This window comes from Giraffa tippelskirchi, chromosome 4 (assembly GCF_054371585.1).
Source record: "Giraffa tippelskirchi isolate mGirTip1 chromosome 4, T2T-mGirTip1v1.2.pri, whole genome shotgun sequence".
In the NCBI taxonomy this organism is placed as follows: Eukaryota; Metazoa; Chordata; class Mammalia; order Artiodactyla; family Giraffidae; genus Giraffa; species Giraffa tippelskirchi.
The window spans coordinates 7,415,106-7,434,561 of NC_137278.1; the positions used below are offsets into that span (position 1 = coordinate 7,415,106).

Genomic DNA, 19,456 nt, shown 5'->3' on the forward strand with positions numbered 1-19,456 from the left:
AAGCTCACTCTGGACAGACAGGCTGGGGTAGAGGATGGGGAACTGGGGTGAGTGCAGGGACATAGACAAAGCTAGGAATCCAGGGACAGAGCTAGAGAGGAAAGGGTACAGATTCAGGAACAGAGCTCTCCACTGGGTAGGAAGAAGAAGTCTAGAGGTAGAGAGAGGTGAGCAGTGGAAACAGGTAATAAACCCGTTCCAAGCCCCCTGGGAGTGGGGGATATACCTGCAGGCCAACCTTCTGCCTGTCTGGGTCTGTGATCAGCACCGGGTCCATGCCTGGAGGGTTCCTCCACCTAGGCTGAACAGAAGCCTCCCTTTCCTCCTTTCCTACCTGTTAACTCTTCCTCACACACTTTGAGGAACCAGAGGGTTTCCTGGGGCCAAACAGCTGTTCCCCAGCGGTGGAGTCCCCAGTGGCCCATCCCCTAGCTCAGTGGTCCTTAGTGTCACTAGGAGGGGCGCTAGAGAGGTCATGCTGATGGTGGTGGTGGTGGTGGATGGTGGCACAGAAAGATCCAGGCCTAAAGAGGCCGAGAAATAGGGAGCCAGAGGGCCCAGCCGGCGAGGAGGGTGCGAATGAACAACAGGAGAGTCGTCAGTTCAGTTCAGTCGCTCAAGTAGCGTCCGTCTCTTTGCGACCCCGTGAACCGCAGCACGCCAGGCTTCCCTGTCCATCACCAACTTCTGGAGTTGACTCAAACTCATGCCCATTGAGTCGGTGATGCCATCCAACCATCTCATCCTCTGTCGTCCCCTTCTCCTCCCGCCTTCAATCTTTCCCGGCATCAGGGTCTTGAAAAAAAAAACAAACAGGAGCGTAAGAGGCACCAATGGGCAGGGAGCCACCGGACCGGTAAGCCAGAGAGGCTGGCCCGCTGGCGGCCGCAGCGGGGCAGCCGCGAGCAGCCTCCAGCCCGGCCGCCCCGCCCCGCCCCGCCCCGCCCCGCCCCGCCCCGCCCACCCGGAGGCTCCGCCCCCGCGGCCAGCGCCCCGCCCTGCGCGCTCGGGCAGGCTCGGGCGGAGGCAGCGGCTGCGCCGGCGGTAGGGACGGGCGGGCGCCTGAGGAGCCGGAGCCTCGGCAGCAGGTGGGCGCGGTGAGGGCCAGCGGTCGCGGGCAGGGGGCTGCCGGGCGGCGCTCGGGCCGGACGCGCCGGCCGTGCGGAGCGCCATGGACTTCAACATGAAGAAGCTGGCGTCGGACGCGGGCATCTTCTTCACCCGGGCCGTGCAGGTGAGGAGGCCGTGCGCCCTGGGCCCCGCGCGGCCGGCGGGCACCCCTGCAGCAGAGCCCGGGGCCTCGGGACAAGGCCCTTGCGGCCACCGCTCCTTCCCGGGTCACCCTAGCCCCCCACCAGCCTTCCTCCTCTTCTGCGCTGCCCAGTCGAGAGAAGGAGCCCCGGGGCGGCCGGCTGCACTGCCCTGTACTACTTTCTGCGTGGCCCGAGGGCCGGGGAGCGAGCTAGGCCTGCCTCGGCCCCGCTGCTTGGGCGGGAGGTGTCAGCCTCCCCCGTTGCGACCTGCCGGGGCCGAGTTATCCCACTGCTCTGGTGCCCGCCCCGCCCGGGTGGGGGCTCTGATGGGGAAGGGCAAAGGGCCCCAGGCGGCTTCTGCCACCCTGCCCGTGGCCAGCAGTGACTCTGACTCCCGGCCGGTGTTTGGAGGCCTGAGTTCCAGGCCCAAGGACTCGTGCCCCCCGGGCCCCTGAGCCCTTTTCTGAGCCTCAGTCTCCACACCTGTGCAATGGGCTGTTGGAACTGATTCCCTCAGGTCCCTTTGACACGCTTGGATAGTCAGTCCGGAAGCCAGGAGGGCTGGGGTTATTATTTCCTTTCTGCTCCATGGCAGGCCTGTTTGCTCTTACTTCCCCAGCCCCAGGGGAATGGGGAGAGGGCTGGGATCTGGCTGCGTGCCCTCCTTGGGGAGCTGTACGCTGGGTGACACTGGGATTAGAACAAGTCCTATCCATGTGGAGGAAAGGAGAGAAACTGAAGCAGCTTATCGGTGAAGACCGGGCATCAGCTGTGGTCATGGATGCCCCCTCTTGTGACTTTGAGGAGGGCGGGGGCTTCACCTCTCTGGGCCTCAGTTTTTCAGTCTTTTGAAGATGGCCTTAGCAATCCCTCCCTCCCAGCATGGTGTGAGTGTCCCTGGCACTCCACATGAACGTGCTCACTAAAGGCAAGTCACTGTTGGTGTAATGTGCTTAGTATTGCACCCGTGCCGCCTGTGACCTTGGGCCAGTCACTTCTCTGGGAGCCTCCATGTCCCCTTCTGTCCATCAGGAGTGGCACCAAGTCTGCCTCCAAGGGTGGCCGCAGGCTTGGGGCTTGGCCCAGTCACAGCGCCCTGGGAACAGATCCTGTTGTTTGTCCTTGTGGCAGTTGGTTCTCTGGAGGAGCCCAGCCCCAGACCGTCTCTTGGAAGCCCACGTGCCCATGTTTACTAGAAAGCGCAGCATCCTGTTGAGGATGGGTGCCCCAGAGAGGGTTTGAGGCCCTGGGTTCTCAGCCCTACCGGTGACCCCAGCCTTAGTGGGGATGCCTACAGCCTGGAGCTCCTTGGCCAGCCCCAGTCTATCCAGAAGGTGGGGAGTTCGGCCCTCCTCCCCGTGTTGGTATGGCAACCACTTTATCTCCCACATCTGGGAAGAACCTGATCTGCCAGTTTCTGGCTACTGTGGGGCCTTAGCACCCGATCAGATCTGGCCACGTCTGCAGAGCCTGGGGCGTGGGGAGGCTTGGGCCCCGTGGCCTGGTGGGGGCAGGCCCACTGGGTCGCCCATACTGGCGTGGGAGCCAGCGCCCTGGCCCCCCGCCTCCAGGGCGGAGGAGGGAGCTGGGAGCTTTATAAATAGAGGCTTTCTCTGGCTCCAGCCGCCCACCCCCTGCTGCTGCCATCTTGCAGGGAGCAGCCTTGGACTCTGCAGTCATGAGCCTCTGAAGCCTGGCCCTTTCTCTTGGCAGGGATGGGGCCAGGTGGCGGCCCGAAGAGAGAGGGGCTTGAAATGTGACCTGGGCCGGAGAGCCCACTCGGGGGACCCCCCCGAGGCCAGTTGGCCCTGGGATAGGAGTCAGCCAGAAGGGACGGAGGGTGGTTTATTATCAATGTGTGGGCAGCTCTGCGTGGGTGCCACCTTGCCAGGTGGAAGGACATGCTGGGCAAGTGCTCAGCCCCTCCAGGTACCAGGGGCACTTTGAAAGAGCCTCATCTCATCCCCACCCCATAAGGAATGGGACCTGGGAGAAGAAGCCAGAGTGAGGATCCCTTTTGCACGGGTGATCCTAAGGTGGCTTCTCAGTCCCCAAACTGTGCCTTGAACAGCAGGAAGGGTTTGCAGAGTTGATCCCGGTGATGGGAGCAGCTCAGCGAAGGGCACCCAGGCAGGAACAGCTAAAGCATATTTGGGTAAGATGCCACTGGGGGTGGAGTGGGCAGTGGAAGTGCTAGTACCAATGCTGTCAGTAGTACTGACTGTATTACTAGGAGTGGAGGTAGGAGTGATGATAATAAAAGCCAGGGAGGCTGTAGCATTGTTTTCATCTGAGCCGGGCAGGCAACAGTGGACGTGGGAGGGATGCCCAGGATGTTGGAAAAACCTGGTAGGACTTTGAACGTGGGTGGATGTGTAGTGTGAGGGACAGGTGGCCAGGTGGCCCGGCGGGAAGTGCTGCCCATAACCGTGGCAAGAAGAGGAGGAGATACTGAGCGTGACACCGTCACCAGAATCAGAGCGGCTGGTCCTATCGGGGTAAGGACGTCCCTAGGTGGCTCCTGGGAGCCGAGGAGGGACCTGCAGATCTTTTATTGATGATGGTGATGACATTGACACCAGTTGACATTTATCAGGCCTGTGCTGTGTGCTGACCACAGAACTAAGCACCTCCTGAGTATTCTGTGAGATGGTTCCTGGTATCCCCATCCCCCCGGTGGAAACTGAGGACCAGAGAGGTGACTTTGCCTCTGAGCCTCAGTTTTTCTCATCTGGAAAATGGGGCTAGCGCCACCCCGACCCCCGAAGAGGCTGGGTAAGGGCAGGCCTGTTCAGGGCCTGGCTCTGGGAGGCCCCAGTTTGTGGAAAGTGAGGAAGAAGAGTCAGGAGAGCAAGAGTAGCTGGCTTCCGGGCGGGGAGCTGCAGGCTCTGACGCCGGCCCACCTGGCCCTGCAGAGAGAAACCCAAGCCCCCATGCATAATTGATGGCTGCTGAGCTGGAGAAGCCTGCAGTCGGTGGGGCCTCCCGCTCCTTGCAGCTGGAGCTGTCCTTGGCCTCTGGGTGACTCAGGGCTGCCAGGTCATCTGGGAAGGGCCTCCAAACCCCCAGCCTGTGACGACCCTGACTCCAGCGCAGCCTGCCTCTTGCCCGGCCTCAGTGGCACATTCTGTGAAATGGGAAACTTGCCCGTGCTGAGTGCCGGGTCAGCAGTGTCTGTTGTTGTCAGAGCTGATCTCGCTCCTGTGCGGTTTATCTCTGACCACCACCCACCACGGCTGGACAGGGCCTTTGAGATCAAAAGGGCCAGGACCTGGGCTGGTTTCTGGCTTTTCCTACGTGGCCCCCATGGTTCCAGCCAGCTCAGAAAGAGGACCCTGTGACATCCTGGTCCCACCCTGGCCTTGGGGCGGGGCTGCCGAGCTTCCTGGGCCTGGGCGTGCCCAGCAGTTGGCTTGGATGACTTGGCGCTGCTCCCCATGTACCATGCCAGGCGGCGGAGGCCATCCTCCACCCCACCCCTCTTTTCTTCCCATCAGGTCTTTACAGCATCAGCCCTTACACTGGGCACAGAACTCCCTGTCAGACCCTGGCCTTCATATCTTACTCACATCTTTTTTATTTCCTTCTCACAACCTACGAGGGAGATGCTATTCCTTATTATTCCCATTTTCAGCTTAGGAAACTGATGCTCAGAGAGGCAAAGCCACTTGCCCCAGGTCACACTGCTCATCAGAACTGAGACTTGAATCATGTCTCTCTGGTTCTGGAACCTGGGTTCTTCCCACTTCCTCCCCCGGGATCCCCTTCCCCGGGGCTCCCAGCTGCCCCGGCGCCCGCTGGTCACCCCAGACCTTGCTCTGTGCCCCTTCTGTTCCCTGAGCGCCGTTACCAAGTGCTTTCCTCCAGAGTCAGGCTGGGAGGACCCTCAGTGATGGGCTCCCAGCCTTCCTTACACTCGAAGTTGTGTTTGATTTTGTACAGGTGTGCATTGAGGGGGCAGGGGGTGTCTGTATCTTTCATTGGATTTCCGAAACAAACCGAGATCTGCCAACTCTGGCCCAACCATCCCATGTCACAGAGGAGCAAGCTGAGGCCCAGGGCAGGGTTGCAGTTTGATCAGGGTCCCAGAGCGGATGGGGTAGACTGGTTCCTGGACCTTAGGACCTGCGTTCCAGCCAGGTGGGAGGGGTAGATGGGTGGGGCAGGGCTGGTCCTCCCCTCCCCCTGCTGAGTCTTCCACCCCTGGGTGCTCCCCCCGCCCCGCCCCGCCCCACCCACAGTTCACAGAGGAGAAATTTGGCCAGGCGGAGAAGACCGAGCTTGACGCCCACTTTGAGAGCCTCCTGGCCCGGGCGGACAGCACCAAGAACTGGACCGAGAAGATCTTGAGGCAGACAGAGGTGCTGCTGCAGCCCAACCCCAGTGAGTGGACACGGGCCGGCCCTGGGCAAGGGGCGGGGCGCCGTGGGCAGGGGCCCAGCTGCTGAGGCCGTGCCTGGGCGGCAGGCGGGACTTGGGTTAGACTCGTGGGGCTCAACGCTGCTGTCGGTGGCAGCGGAAGGGGGGTGGTCCCCATTAAGAACAGCCAGTCTCAGTGTTGGGCTCCACAATGCACTCACTCTCTGGGTCGTGGAAATGCAAGTTTTGCACAGAGGCGTTGAAGAGATGCCTGGAAACTAAAAAGTCACTGGGAGAAGAGGCAGGAGAAACGGGAGACCAATCACTGGGGAGCAGGCAGCGAGGCTCAGGGGTGAAGAAGGCTCATCCAGGGTCACACGAGAGCACAGAGCAGGCCCCCGCAGCTGCAGGGGAACCTGCCCTGGGGTCCGGAGACGTGTCTGCCTGTATGTCTGCTCTTAGCTGAGGCAGTGTGCTCAGAGCTTTCTGGGTCCAGCCAGAGCGCTGTTCACGAGTGTGGTGCGTACACACATGCTAAGTCGCTCAGTCGTGTCCGACTCTTTGCGACCCCATGGACTGTATCCCTCCAGGCTCCTCTGTCCATGGGATTCTCCAGGCAAGAATCCTGGAGTGGGTTGCCATGCCCTCCTCCAGGGGATCTTCCCGACCCAGGGATCGAACCCATGGTTCTTAGGTCTCCTGCACTGGCAGGCGGGTTCTTCACCACTAGCACCACCCATGTGTCACGCTCTGTAAGTCCATATTCTAAGGAGGGAGGAGTGGAAGGCCCGTCACTGCAGCTGTGTGACCTCAGGCGGGTCTCACAGGATGGGGCATCAGCAGGAGAATGTCCTGGAAGTCACCGGGCTGGGTGCCCCTGTGGGCCGGTCCTGGACTGGCCTTGGGCTCCTCTGGAAGAGCCCTGTGGCTTTGGCTGCTGTCTCCCACAGGCGCTCGAGTGGAGGAGTTCCTGTACGAGAAGCTGGACAGGAAGGTGCCCTCGCGGGTCACCAACGGGGAGCTGCTGGCGCAGTACATGGCAGAGGCGGCCAGTGAGCTGGGGCCCACCACCCCCTACGGTGAGCTGGTCCCCATGGCCGGGGCGGGGCCACAGTCTCTGGCCCTAACCTCCCTCCCTCCCTTCTTTCCTTCCCTTCTCTGGTCTTGTATTTACACATGTGATGCCCAGATTCATTCTACTTGCAAATACCTCAATCAACAGAGGTGAAAACAGACTGAAAAATAGAAGCCTCCTGGGACTTCCCTGGTGGTCCAGTGGCTAAGACTCCACACTTCAGTGCAGTGGGCCTGGGTTCAATCCCTAGTCAGGGAATTAATATCCTGCATACCACATGGCACAGCCAAAAACAAAAGGAGCCTCCTTTACCCACTTTTGGTTTGTGTGCATTTGTTAATGTGATCATATTATCTTATGTGTGCAATTCTGCAACCTGATTTTTAAACTTGGTATTGTTTTACAGGTTACCTGTTCACAGAGGCACTTAAAGAGCCACTTGAATCTTTGTTTTTTATTTAAGTTTTATTGAGGTATAATTTATGTATTGTCTTTCTCTCTCCAGTATGACAGTCTCTGGGTTCATCCATGTTGCAACAAATGGCATTATTTCATTCTTGTTTTTATGGCTGACTAATGTTCCATTGTATATATTTACCACACCTTTTTTATCCATTTGTCTGTTGACGGACATTTAGGTTGCTTCCATGTCTTGGCTATTGTGAATAGTGCCATGATGAACATTGGGGTGCATGTAGCTTTTCCAATTACGATTTTCTCCAGGTATATATATCCGCAGGAGTGGGACTACAGGATCATATTGTAGCTCTGTTTTTACTTTCTAAAGGAGCCTCCATACTGTCCTCCAGAGTGGCTGTACCAATTTACATTCCCACCAGCAGTGTGGGAGGGTCCCTTTTTTTCCACACCTTCTCCAGCATTTATTATTGGTAGACTTTTATCATTGGCAGACTTTTTGATGATGGCCATTCTGACTGGTGTGAGGTGATACCTCATTGTAGTTTTGATTTGCATTTCTCATCTGACCTGTCTCTTGAGAAACCTGTATGCAGGTCAGGAAGCAACAGTTAGAACTGGACATGGAACAACAGACTGGTTCCAAATAAGAAAAGGAGTACTGTATATTGTCACCCTGCTTATTTAACTTTTACGCAGAGTACATCATGAGAAACGCTGGGCTGGAAGAAACACAAGCTGGAATCAAGATTGCCGGGAGAAATATCAATAACCTCAGATATGCAGATGACACCATCCTTATGGCAGAAAGCGAAGAAGAACTAAAGAGCCTATTGATGAAAGTGAAAGAGGAGAGTGAAAAAGTTGGCTTAACATTAACAAAAGCTCAACATTCAGAAAACTAAGATTATGGCATCTGGTCCCATCACTTCATGGGAAGTAGATGGGGAAACAGTGGAAACAGTGCCAGACTTTATTTTTTTGGGCTCCAAAATCACTGCTGATGGTGATTGCAGCCATGAAATTAAAAGATGCTTACTCCTTGGAAGGAAGGTTATGACCAACCTAGATAGTGTATTGAAAAGCAGAGACATTACTTTGCCAACAAAGGTCTGTCTAGTCAAGGCTATGGTTTTTCCAGTAGTCATGTATGGATATGAGATTTGGATGGTGAAGAAAGCTGAGCACCAAAGAATTGATGCTTTTGAACTGTGGTGTTGGAGAAGACTCTTGAGAGTCCCTTGGACTGCAAGAACATCCAACCAGTCCATCCTAAAGGAGATCAGTCCTGCATGTTCATTGGAAGGACTGATGTTGAAGCTGAAACTCCCAATACTTTGGCCACCTCATGCGAAGAGTTGACTCATTGGAAAAGACCCTAATGCTGGGAAGGATTGGGGGCAGGAGGAGAAGGGGACGACAGAGGATGAGATGGTTGGATGGCATCACCGACTCGATGAACATGGGTTTGGGTGGACTCAGGGAGTTGGTGATGGACAGGGAGGCCTGGTGTGCTGCGATTCATGGGGTCGCAAAGAGTCGGACACGACTGAGCGACTGAACTGAACTGAATAATTAGCAATGTTCAATTATGTTGAACATCTTTTCATGTGCCTTTTGGCCATCTGTATGTCTTAATCGATGTGTCTGTTTAGACCTTCTGCCCATTTTTCACTGGGTTGTTTGTTTTGGTGATGTTAAGCCTCAAGAGCTGTTTGCAGATCTGGATTGCTGTTTTGTTACTGTTCTCCCTGTGTCTCGGGTCTTTTTTGTTCGACCCTCTTTTACTGACTTCTCTTGAGTTAGAATGTTCTGGTGTAACATTCTAGTTTCTTTGCTGCTTTTTTTTTTTTAACTTAAAAGTTTTTTCTTAGTGGTTTTAAAATTTGAATCACAACATGCATGTTAACTTAACACAGTCTAATTCAGAGTAATGCTAACTGAATTCCGGTAAAATATAGAAACTTTGCTGTAGGGCAACTCCCTTCCCTCCCTCTTCCTCTGTGCTCATATTGTCATACATACTATTTCTCAACAATACAGTTTTATAATTATTGTTTTGTGCAGTTGTCTTTTAAATCAGTTAAGAAAAGACAAAAAGCATTTTTTTTGTCTTTTATGTGTGTCTGTGTAGTCACCTTTACTGGTGCCTTGTATTTCTTTGTGGATTCACCTTACCCTCTGGTGTCATTTCACTTGTACGTGAAGTATTTCTTCTGTGGCAGGTCTGCCAGCAATGAATTCTTTTTGCCTTTGTCTAACTGGGAATGTCTTCATGTTCACTTTTGGATGGCAGTTTTGCTGTGTTTAGAATTCTTGGATGAGAGTTTTTTCCTTTCATCGCTTTGAGTATATTCTCTCACTATCTGACGTCCCTTGTGTCTGATAAGAAGTCAGTTCAAATCTGCTATTGAAGCCTTCTAGTGATTTTTATTTTTCATATCAGTTGTTAAGCTTTTCAACTCGAGAGTTTTCACTTCTCTTTTTATAATTTTAATCTCTTTATTGACACTTCTTCTTTGAGAAGTCATTGTCATCGTACTTTCCTTAAATCTTTTTTTAAAATTTTTAATTGGAGGTAATTGCTTTACAATGTTGTATTGATCTTAAATCTTTAAACATCGTTTTTTAAATTTTTTAACTGAAGTATAGTTGATTTTAATATGTGTTTGTTTCTGGTATATGGTGTAGTGATTGAGTATTTTTGCAGATTATATTCCATTATAGGTTATTACAAAGAAATGGCTGTGATTCCCTGTGCTATATGGTATGTGCTGTTGCTTATCTATTTCATATACAGTAGTTTAATCCTATACCGGAATTTGTCCCTCCCTGCCATTAGGGTTTTGGTTGTTTTTTGTTTTTTACTTATTTGTAATAGCTTCTTAGAAGTCTTGGTCTGCTAAATCTAATATCTGGGCCTCCTCGGAGATAGTGTCTGTTGATTGCTTTTCTTTCCCTGTATATTGACTGTACTTTCCTATTTCTTTGCATGTCTTATAATTCTTCTTGGGTTATTAGTGCTATTCTTTAGGGACTTGCCTGAGCTAATTGTTTAGAGTCTGTGTTATTTGCTGTATGCAGCTACCGATGCCTCTGCTTATTTTTCTACGTATTCTTTTTACTTTTAAGCCTAGCTTCCTAAGGGTTGCTTCTAGGTCAGCATATGTTGGTGGTCAGCTAATGATTAATCAGAAGTTGTGCTTAGATGTCTTGCACCATTAAGGCTTTGCTGATGAATTTTTGAGTGGGCTGGGAATACACTCACATTCAAGCAGTTTATGCATGTGCCCAGCTTTTACTTCGTGAATGTGCAAAGCCTCCCACGAGCCAAGAATGAGCTGATAGCTGGGGTTCTCGCCTGTCTCTCCCATGCATGCTACACACAGGCACAGCCATCCAGACCACCAGAGCTGTCTGGAGTTTATCAAGGCTCACTGTGACTATCTCATTTCCCAGATCTCCTGTTAAATTTCTGGCAGGCCTGCTGCTTATTCCAGCCAGTCCTCCAGCTTCATGTTAGCTGTGATATTGGCCTTTCCTGATTATTTGCCATTGAGATCATTACTGTTTGTGACCATGTCTTGTGAGTTTTATTGTGTTCCAGCCAAAATCAAGTCCGCCCCCTCCAGCAGCTTCAGGGCTTACCCCACCCTGATAGAGGGGCACACCACAGAGCTTGGAGAGAGGGCAGCATGCCCAGGCTAAAAAGCCACCATCTCCATGGTTCTTACCAAGGTCCTGTAGTTCTGGAGTAAATGCTTCTCAATTTGTTACTTGCCTGTGGTCAGTTTCCAGGGTCCAGAAATGACTGTTTTTGACCACTGTGTCCAGTTTTGTTTTGTTTTTGAAGGAGATAGATAAATAGGTAAGTTTTTGTTTTTTGCCATACTGCATAGCATACGAGATCTTAGTTCCCCAACCAGGGATCAAACCTATGCTTGCCGCAGTGGAAGTGCGGAGTCTTAGCCACTGGACCCCCAGGCAAGTTCCTGTGTCCTTTCTGGGAGGAGGATTTGCTGAGTTCCTCCCTCTGTTATTCTGAAAGTCCCACCCCCCTTCTTTCTTTTTTTTTTTTCTGATAATGTATGAAGATTTATTTATTGCTAGGTAATATTCTGAATTTGAACATTAAAATAGATTCCAGTTAAAGGCATTCCATTGTCTATTTGGATATATGACTGATGGGTTTGTTTTAGATAGCTACCAGCATTAAGATTCATCGTTACTGATCTCTTTGTGTCCATGTTCTATATGAATTAACCCATTCTAAGGGCCATAATGCTTTGTGTGAATTAACTCATTAATCTTTACATCAGTCTTATGAGGAAGATACTATTACCTTCATTTAGAAGTGGAAACTCTAACCAGAGGGCTGAAGCAACTTGCAGAGGTCACGTGGCTACAAAAGAGTAGAGCCAGGACTGAGCTGGACTCACTCAAAGCCTGTCACCTGATCATAGGCATGTGTATATATTTCTGGGCTCTCTGTTCTGTTCCACTGATCCATATGTCTGATTTATTTACCAATACCATACAACTTTGATTACTGTTCAGTTAAGTTCAGTTGCTCAGTCGTGTCCGACTCTTTGTGACCCCCACCCCCCTTCTTTCTAATGGCTGTGAAGTGTTCTGGTTTGGGGGTGTCCCAGTATTTATTGGTCAATGGGTATGTGGATATACAGATTTTCTCCCATTTTCCCATGCCAGCCGTTTCTGCTCTTGCCTCTCAGAACATCTCTCTTGGAGCTCTCTCCTCCCTCCTGGGAGCCAGAGTGGCTGGGAGCCAGAGTGGCTGGAGCTCAGCCTGCCTCCTCACCCCTGACTCTGCTTCTCAGGGAAGACGCTGATCAAGGTGGCAGAAGCGGAAAAGCGCCTGGGAGCGGCTGAGAGAGATTTCATCCACATGGCCTCCATCAACTTCCTCACGCCTCTGCGCAACTTCCTGGAAGGGGACTGGAAGACGATTTCGGTGAGGGGCCTGGGGCTGCATGCCTCCTGGTGACCCTGGCCACCCTCTCCTTGGAGCCATGGAACCCAGCCCGGGACCCCGCAGCCCTTAGGGCCTCCCCAGACGTGGATCTTGTGGACCGAGTGGCCTGGAGTGTTTGACCTTGCCCGTCTGGGCCTCAGTTTCCCTATCTTGACCGGATGGTCTTGTGGGCTGGTCCCGCTAGGGCCAGGGGTCTCCCATGGCAGCCGTGGGGCTCACGTCCCTGACTCCCCCCACCCCACCCCGCAACAGAAGGAGAGGCGGCTCCTGCAGAACCGGCGTCTGGACCTGGATGCCTCCAAAGCGCGGCTCAAGAAGGCCAAGGCTGCCGAAGCCAAAGCCACGGTAGGTGTCCTGCTGAACCAGAGCGGGTGGAGGCTCGGGGTGGAGGCTCGTGGTGTTTGGCATGACCTCCCTCCCCGTCCCTGCCTGGAGAAGCCTGGCTGGGGGGGCGCTGCTGGGGGCAGACCACGTCAGCTCACGCCCGTCTGCTCCCACTCCCGACGGAACCCTGCTGACCCAGAGCTCTGGGTCCCCGGACAGACATTGGGTTGAGGGGATGGGTGGGTAGACTCGCAGCGCCCTCACCTGAGCTCAGGACAGCCCGCAGCCTCCCCAGACAGACAACCTGTTGGCTTCTTGCATGCCCCTGCCCTGCCCTCCCTGGATGCTCAGCTCTGTTCCCGGGTCTGCCCGGGCATGGCTCTGCTACTAACCGCCCCCCGTCTCCGCTGCTCCAGCACTGTTCCCTGGGCGCCCCGTCCTCAGGCTCCACTGCGGTGGTGTGGAGGCCCCAGAGCTGGGCTGCTCACCTGCCCAGGGGCGGGTCTCGGGGCCCTTCAGGGAGCCCCACGTTGCTGGATGGACCTGGGGCTATTTCGGCTCCCCTTCTGCTCAGCCAGGCCAATGGGTGGCAGCGTGGGACACGGTGACCAGGGCTAGGCCAGGGTTTGGGAGAGCTGGGCCCCAGGGTCCTCGGCTGCTCGGGGTGCAGGGGCTGCAAGGCCACCTCCCGCCCTGGGGTGGGAACTCCCCAGGTCAGGTCCGGGCCACACCAGGGACGCTGGCGTCTGTGCCTGCCGGGCCCTGGGCCAGGGAAGGCCAGGCCCCCCCCGCCCCCGCTGCCCGAGAGTCAGTTACAGCCCCCGGCCCTCCTCGCATGCCCCTCCCTCTGTGTGGCCCCCTGGGGCTGCGGAGCCTGGGTGGTGCCCCTGGCAAGAGCCGTGGCACCTCGTCCAGGTGTGTAGAGTCCAGACCGGAGGCAGGGCTTCAGCTACCAGTGTCGGGTTGGGCTTGGGTAGGATGAGCTGTGGCTGCCAGAGCCCCCCTGGACGGAACAGGCTCCCCGCCCCTCAGGGCTGGGCAGCTCTCTGGAGCCCCTTAGCCAGCACAGGCCTTCCTCCGTCAGCCAGGCCGGGGAGCACTCCATCACTGGAGCGGCACAACCTCCTGTCCGGTTTGTTGGCCCAGACCAGCTTCGCATGTTTGGCTTTTAGCAGGACGCCCCCTCCCGAGCTGGGCCCTGGCAGCCCAGGTACAGCATCCCAGCGGGCTCCAGCCCAGCAGGGCAGCCCCCCCTCCACCTCCTACCCCTCAGCACCCACACTCCGGTCAGGACTCCTTCCGGAGGGCGGGCTTGTGCGTCCCCGGGGGGCCTGCTCCCGCCTGCGCTGTGGACTCACTAACTCTTTGTTTTTGTTCCTTTCCGTTCTGCTTTGGGTAACTTGGCTCAGTGTGAGGGAGATGTGAGTATACCTGTCCCACGTGCTGTGCCGCTTCTGGTTTGCCCACCTCGGCCTCGGGCTCCACAGGGCCGGGCTGGGCCAGCTGGGCCGGGGAGGGCAATCCTCCAGGCCTTTTGCAAGCAGCTGGTCTCCCCACCGGGGCCTCCACCACGTGTAGCCTCTGGTCTGGGGGGACGCCAGGCGTTGGAGCCTGTTAAGTCAGCTTTTTGCAAATGTTGACCGCCTGTCACTCTGTCCATCCATGCATCCATCTGTCCATCCTCGTGGTGGGGGAGGGGCCCGGTCCTTGCTGCAGGAAGGAGAGATGGGGTGTGTGCAGAGGTGTGGATGGAGCGAGCCAGGCGGGGTGGGGGCGGGCTGTGCTTGGAGAACGGTGGGTCTAACTGGGGCCTCTGAGTGAGACGAGGCTGGCCTGGGGAAGAGGGGCCTGAGGACTGCCGGGGCTGGACGGGTCTGCATCCTGCCCGAGGTTCAGGGCTGTCCCCTCGTTGGCATCTGCTCTCCCGGCCTCCCCAGCGTGCCCACCCTCTTGGTCTTTGTCCCGACCCTCCGAGACCCTCACTCAGCCGGCCTCCTGGGCAGGTGGTTGGTGTGGGGGGTCCGTACTGTTATCTGTCCGTAGCCTCCTGTCCGTGGGGTCGGTGAGTGGGGGGCTCCTGGCATCTCCCTGGGGGAGCCTCTAGGGCGGCCTCCCGGCCTGGCCCCTGCCCTGCGTGACTCCCCCCTCCCCCGTGAACTCTGTTCCCACCAGACGGTGCCTGACTTTCAGGAGACTAGACCGCGTAATTACATTCTCTCGGCCAGCGCCTCCGCGGTAAGCGCCCCCGCCCACCCCGCCCTGGCTCCCTCCTCCCTCTCCCCCCACCCCACACCTGGGGCCTGATGCCAGTCGAGGAGAACAGGAGGCAGAGGGTCAGGCAGGGGCTGCCTGTGCCCTGTGCCCTCGCCCCTCCCTGTCCAACGCTGAAGGTGAGCCTGGCCCGCTGCCTCGCGCAGCCTGGTGGACTCCAGGGGGCCCGAGAGTCCGCCCACCCCCACTCAGCACCCACCCCTGAGAGCCAGGCCCCCCCTGCGCCCAGAGGAGAGCGAGGAGGTCCCAGCCTGGCCTGCCAGGAGGTCACAGACCCCTGGACAGGACTCGAGGACGGTGCTGTCCGTCCAGCGGCCACCAGAGCACATCAGCTAGGTGTCGGGGAGGCGCCCGGAGGCCCTGAGACCGAGCAGGGCCACATGGGAAGGCAGACCTGGGGGGGAAGAGCAGCCCGCGGCCGAGACCCCCCCCCGAAGTGGGGGAACAGGCGTGTCCCAAGCTGGCCCCTCCGAAGCTGAGCAAGAGGGCAGCGGTGGATGGGTGGGCTGGCGGGACTGGGACTCCGAGAGGGTGGGCTGGGCGGGGCGGGGTCAGGAGGACTTTGAACGTCTGGTATCTTTTTTTCCTACAGCTTGTTGAGATCTTGGTGTTTACTGTTTAGTTGGGGAAATAGGCAGACGCCACCTGTCCCGTCATGCCTGTCGAAACCAGTGCTGGGCCTTTCTCTGCCTCTGTCCCTCCTTTCCCCGTGGGTGACATCCTCCCGCACCGCCCCCCCGCCGGCTCCTCTCCATCTGTCATAAGCATGTTGCCATGTGTGTGTGGGGTCCCTTGTCCCCTGGGGGCGTTAACCACAGTGTAGGCCCCTGGCCCCCTGTGGCTGGCTCGCCCACGTGTGTCCACGTGGAGGTCGCTTCACGTGTTGTGCGATTTGCCGAACGGCGCTGGGGTGGGGACGCCTCCGTCCCAGCCGGGCTGGCCTGGTTTTTGCTCTCTGCCCCCCCAGACCCCGTGTTAGGGTAGCAGCGGGCCAGAGGAACGGGTCTCCTAAGCCGTGGTGGGGGGAGGGGGGTCTTTCTTCTTTAGACTCTGGAGGACACTTGCCGCCCCCCTTCCTGGGCCGAGTGGAAGGAGGACTATCCAGGAGGGTGGAGACGGCCCTGTTTTTTTCTTGTGCCTTTGAACCCCAGTGTGACTCTGGCACGAGGCTGCCTTTCTCTGCCGAAGGACGGAAAGGTTCAGTGACTGGTCTAGGGTCACACGGTCCTGCCTCCCAGCCCAGCAGCCTCAGCAGAGCGTCAGGGTGGGGTGGGGGACGCTCGGTCTCCCTGGAGACCCCAGTCCGAGCCTGGGGGCTTGCCTGTAGGAGAAACCCAAGCAGGACTTCCCAGCTGGCTGTCCCCCCTCCCCGCATGTGGCATGTGGGACTGGATGGACTGTGACGTCAGAGCCCCTCCTCCCTCTCACACCAGGCCTCCCCCCAGCCTCAGCTCCTGGTGGGGTTGTGGGGAGGACATTGGGAAGCGTGGGGGGTGGGAAGAGGTTGGGGGGTCTCGGGAGCTGGGGCAGGGGCCCGGGCTCTGGGGTACAGCCGTCCCCCACCTCCCTTCCCCTCCCCTGCTGACCGCTGCCCCTTCCCTCCCCTGCTGACCGGTCCTGTTGTGGTCTCCGCAGCTCTGGAATGATGAGGTGGACAAGGTGAGTCGGGGCTCAGGGAAGAAACAGGGTGGGGAACGGGAGTCCAGTCTCGCCTGCTGTCATTGGGGGCAGGTCTGCGTCTAGTTCTGAGCTCTGCCCTGCAGCCGCTGGGGCCATGGTAAGGGGCGGTCACTTCCCTTCTGCCACACAGCACACCATAGGCCCTCCGGAGGCCAAAGCAACTGTTGGTTGAATTTGTCCCTGCTGGGTGGTGGCCTCAGATGGACAAATGTGTGAGCATGAAAGGCCAAGGAGGGCACTCGAGGCTCTGTCTGCCCACCCAGCAACTGGCCTCCTCTGGGGGGGTCCCAAGCCGGGCTAAGGCTCCTCCAGGGGGTCAGGGCCCCAAGCCAGAAGTCAGGGGTGAGAGGTGAACCCCTGCCCCATGTCTGCATCCCAGGGTGGGGGGGAGGGTTGGGGAAGTCCATCTGCCACAGAAGGGAAGGGAAGACCGCTCCCAGGTGGCTCCGGGGGCGGGAGGAGGCTGGTGGGAGGGCGGCTGGGGGCCATTTTTGCCCTCGTGCTCATCCCCGGGCCTTCCCAGGCTGAGCAGGAGCTCCGAGTGGCCCAGACGGAGTTTGACCGGCAGGCAGAAGTGACCCGGCTCCTGCTGGAGGGGATCAGTAGCACCCACGTGAGTCCTGTCCCGTTTCCTCCTCCTATCGTCCCAAGTCTTCTTTGCCACCCATGTGTCTGACACCACGACTCTTTTAAGTTCACGTTGAGGCAGCTGGTGAACCTGGGTGGAACAGGGGGCACTCGAGCCCACGATCCTTAAGGTCCCAAAGCAGGGGGTATGGCCCCCTCCCACCCCAGGGAGCAAGAGGCCTGGGCAGAAAATGCCGGACGCCGAGCCGGGGTCTGCAGAGTGTAGGGTGGGGAGAGGGCTGCTTCGTCTGCCCGCGGGTACCCTGTCAGCCACCACCTCTTCCTTGCAGGTTAACCACCTTCGCTGCCTCCATGAGTTCATCGAGTCTCAGACCACATACTATGCCCAGTGCTACCGCCACATGCTGGACCTCCAGAAGCAGCTGGGCAGGTGCCCACCGGGGGCCCCTGGCTCCCAGCCCCCAGCTCCCCCGAGCTCAGAAAGCCCCACTGATGCCCAGGGCAGGGTGGAGGGCTGCTGACCGTGGTGGGGCATCAGCCCCGCCTCTGGGCCCTGGCACCCCATCAGAAGGAAAGTGAAGGGTGGCTGGCCTCATGGACCTCGGGCGCGGCTTCTGGGGTGGGGTAGGGGGTGGCGGGGACGGCAGGGGCGTCTCACTTCCCCTTGTTTCCTTCTTCACGCCACCAGCTCCCAGGGAGCCATGTAAGTAGCGAGGTGGCCTTGCCTCCGCGGCCATGGGCCTGACTGGTGTTTTGTGGGGCACGTGGGACCGCCCCCCACAAGAGGGTAGCTCCCGGCTGCTAAGATGGCCCCTTCCCCCTACTCTCCTCTCCAGATTCCCAGGCACCTTCGTGGGCACCACCGAGCCCGCCTCCCCACCCCTCAGCAGTACCTCGCCCACCACCGCTGCAGCCACGATGCCCATGGGGCCCTCCGTGGCTGACCTGGCCCCACCAGGGGAGGCCGCTCTCCGCCTGGAGGAGGTGGCCCCACCAGCCAGCGGAACCCGGAAAGCCCGGGTTCTCTATGACTACGAGGCAGCCGACAGCAGCGAGCTGGCCCTGCTGGCTGACGAGGTGGGCCTGGATGCCACAGGGACGGGGTGGGGGGACAGGCTGGCTTAGGGGGTCAGGGGACCGGAGCTGGGGGCTTGGGGTCTGAGGACCCTGCATCATGGGCTCCCCGCCTCTGAGGGGTCTGGGGGGTGGGGGGAGAGCTGGGACTGGCCGCAGGGGACAGAGGCGGCTCCAGCTTTGAGGAGGCAGGCTCTCTGATCTGTCTCCATAGAGCAGCTGAGGAGAGGGCGCCCGCCACTGTAGGCACAGGGGCCCCGCGTAGCAGGGGCGTGACCCTCCTCCTCTGTCATTCTCTTCAGCTCATCACTGTCTACAGCCTGCCTGGCATGGACCCCGACTGGCTCATTGGCGAGAGAGGCAACAAGAAGGGCAAGGTCCCTGTCACCTACTTGGAACTGCTCAGCTGAGCAGGCCCCCTCCCCCAGGCCCTGCCCACTCTGGCCTGGGCAGGGGGAATGGGTGCAGCCCTGCCTCTTGTCTGTTGGTGACCCAGCTGCTCAGCGTGGGGAGGCTCACCCCATCCCCATCCTGCCCCTTGACCGTTCAGCTGCGAGGGGCCCCAGAGGCTGAATGATCCCGGCTCCTCCCCCAGCCTGCTTCTGACCTGGTTCTGGAGCCCCCCACCCCTGCCTGCGTCCCTGAGCCCCCAGCCCTCCCGGCTCCTGCTCAGGAGGGTGGGCCTGGCTGCAGCAGCTGCACTTGGCGCCCCGGCCCGTGGGGGGGTCAGTGCAAGACGGGCTGAGGACGCCCTGGGGCGCACCCTTGGTGAGACAGCGCACCTGCCTTTTAGTTGCCAAAAGCAGCAAAGGGGGCAAGGCAGGCAGGCAAGCAGGTCTGTGGCAGGCTGGGGACAGGGGTGCCGTCCCGCAGGATGCGCTGCAGCGGAGGGGAGCCTGGCCAGAGCGGCAGCTCCCGGGTGCTAGCCCTCCCCTCCCAGCCCTATCGCTCCAGCCAAGTCTGGTGGCTGCCGCCTGCACTCTCCACACTCACTTTTTAACGGATCTTTTTACTCTGCCTGTCTGCTTGCTCTCTAGCCAGTGACCAATAATAAACCATCCTTCGTGTGCATGTTGCCTGGGCTCCAGTCGCGCCGTGGGCCCCCCAGGCGGGAAGGGGAAGAGGAGACGGCACACTGCTGCACCGTGCCCACCTTCTGGGGGAGGAAGTGATGCACAGAAGCAGCAGCGCCGGCCGTAGTCCCCTCCTCCCTCCCAGGGCGCCCGTGCTGCTCCCAAGGAAGGGAATGTGGGTCTGCTGCAGCTGCGTCATTGATGTTTTATTCCTGAGAAAAACTTGCCTGAACTGGGGCAGAGTGGACTGTAAAATGTGCATGAGGGTTTACTCTTGAGTAACTGACAGCTGACAGGGCTTCCCAGGGACCCGGCATTGAGTACAGCACGTTCACACGTATTCTCGTGT

At 57.8% G+C, this 19,456-nt stretch overlaps 1 protein-coding gene across 11 annotated transcripts; it reads left to right on the plus strand.

Annotated features, from left to right (window-relative positions):
- Window positions 1–1,046: 1,046 nt before the first annotated feature.
- SH3GLB2 (SH3 domain containing GRB2 like, endophilin B2) lies at window positions 1,047–19,105 on the plus strand. 11 transcript variants are annotated; one of them, XM_081586838.1, is made up of 13 exons: window positions 1,047–1,234; window positions 5,495–5,636; window positions 6,563–6,691; window positions 11,943–12,076; window positions 12,350–12,442; window positions 13,831–13,842; window positions 14,594–14,656; window positions 16,328–16,351; window positions 16,896–16,985; window positions 17,290–17,390; window positions 17,649–17,663; window positions 17,797–18,037; window positions 18,337–19,105. In XM_081586838.1, exons 1-13 carry the CDS (start codon window positions 1,172–1,174, stop codon window positions 18,442–18,444), a joined length of 1,215 nt encoding a protein of 404 aa, XP_081442964.1. In that variant the 5' UTR covers window positions 1,047–1,171; the 3' UTR covers window positions 18,445–19,105. The 11 variants fall into 11 exon arrangements, 10 of the variants coding, with proteins under 10 accessions (XP_081442964.1, XP_081442958.1, XP_081442959.1 ...); XR_014081319.1 differs by lacking the exons at window positions 13,831–13,842; window positions 17,649–17,663 and adding an exon at window positions 15,740–15,889 and having other exon boundaries at window positions 17,290–17,535; XM_081586832.1 differs by lacking the exons at window positions 13,831–13,842; window positions 17,649–17,663 and adding an exon at window positions 15,740–15,889 and having other exon boundaries at window positions 16,896–17,040; window positions 17,270–17,390.
- The last annotated feature ends 351 nt before the right edge of the window (window positions 19,106–19,456 follow it).

Excerpts from the sequence above, each read along its gene's own strand:
- SH3GLB2 (XM_081586832.1), top strand. The coding sequence starts at position 1,172 with ATGGACTTCAACATGAAGAAGCTGGCGTCGGACGCGGGCATCTTCTTC. Across the intron at positions 12,077-12,349 it reads GGGACTGGAAGACGATTTCG|AAGGAGAGGCGGCTCCTGCA; the intron begins GTGAGGGGCCTG and ends ACCCCGCAACAG. Across the intron at positions 16,352-16,895 it reads GGAATGATGAGGTGGACAAG|GCTGAGCAGGAGCTCCGAGT; the intron begins GTGAGTCGGGGC and ends GGGCCTTCCCAG.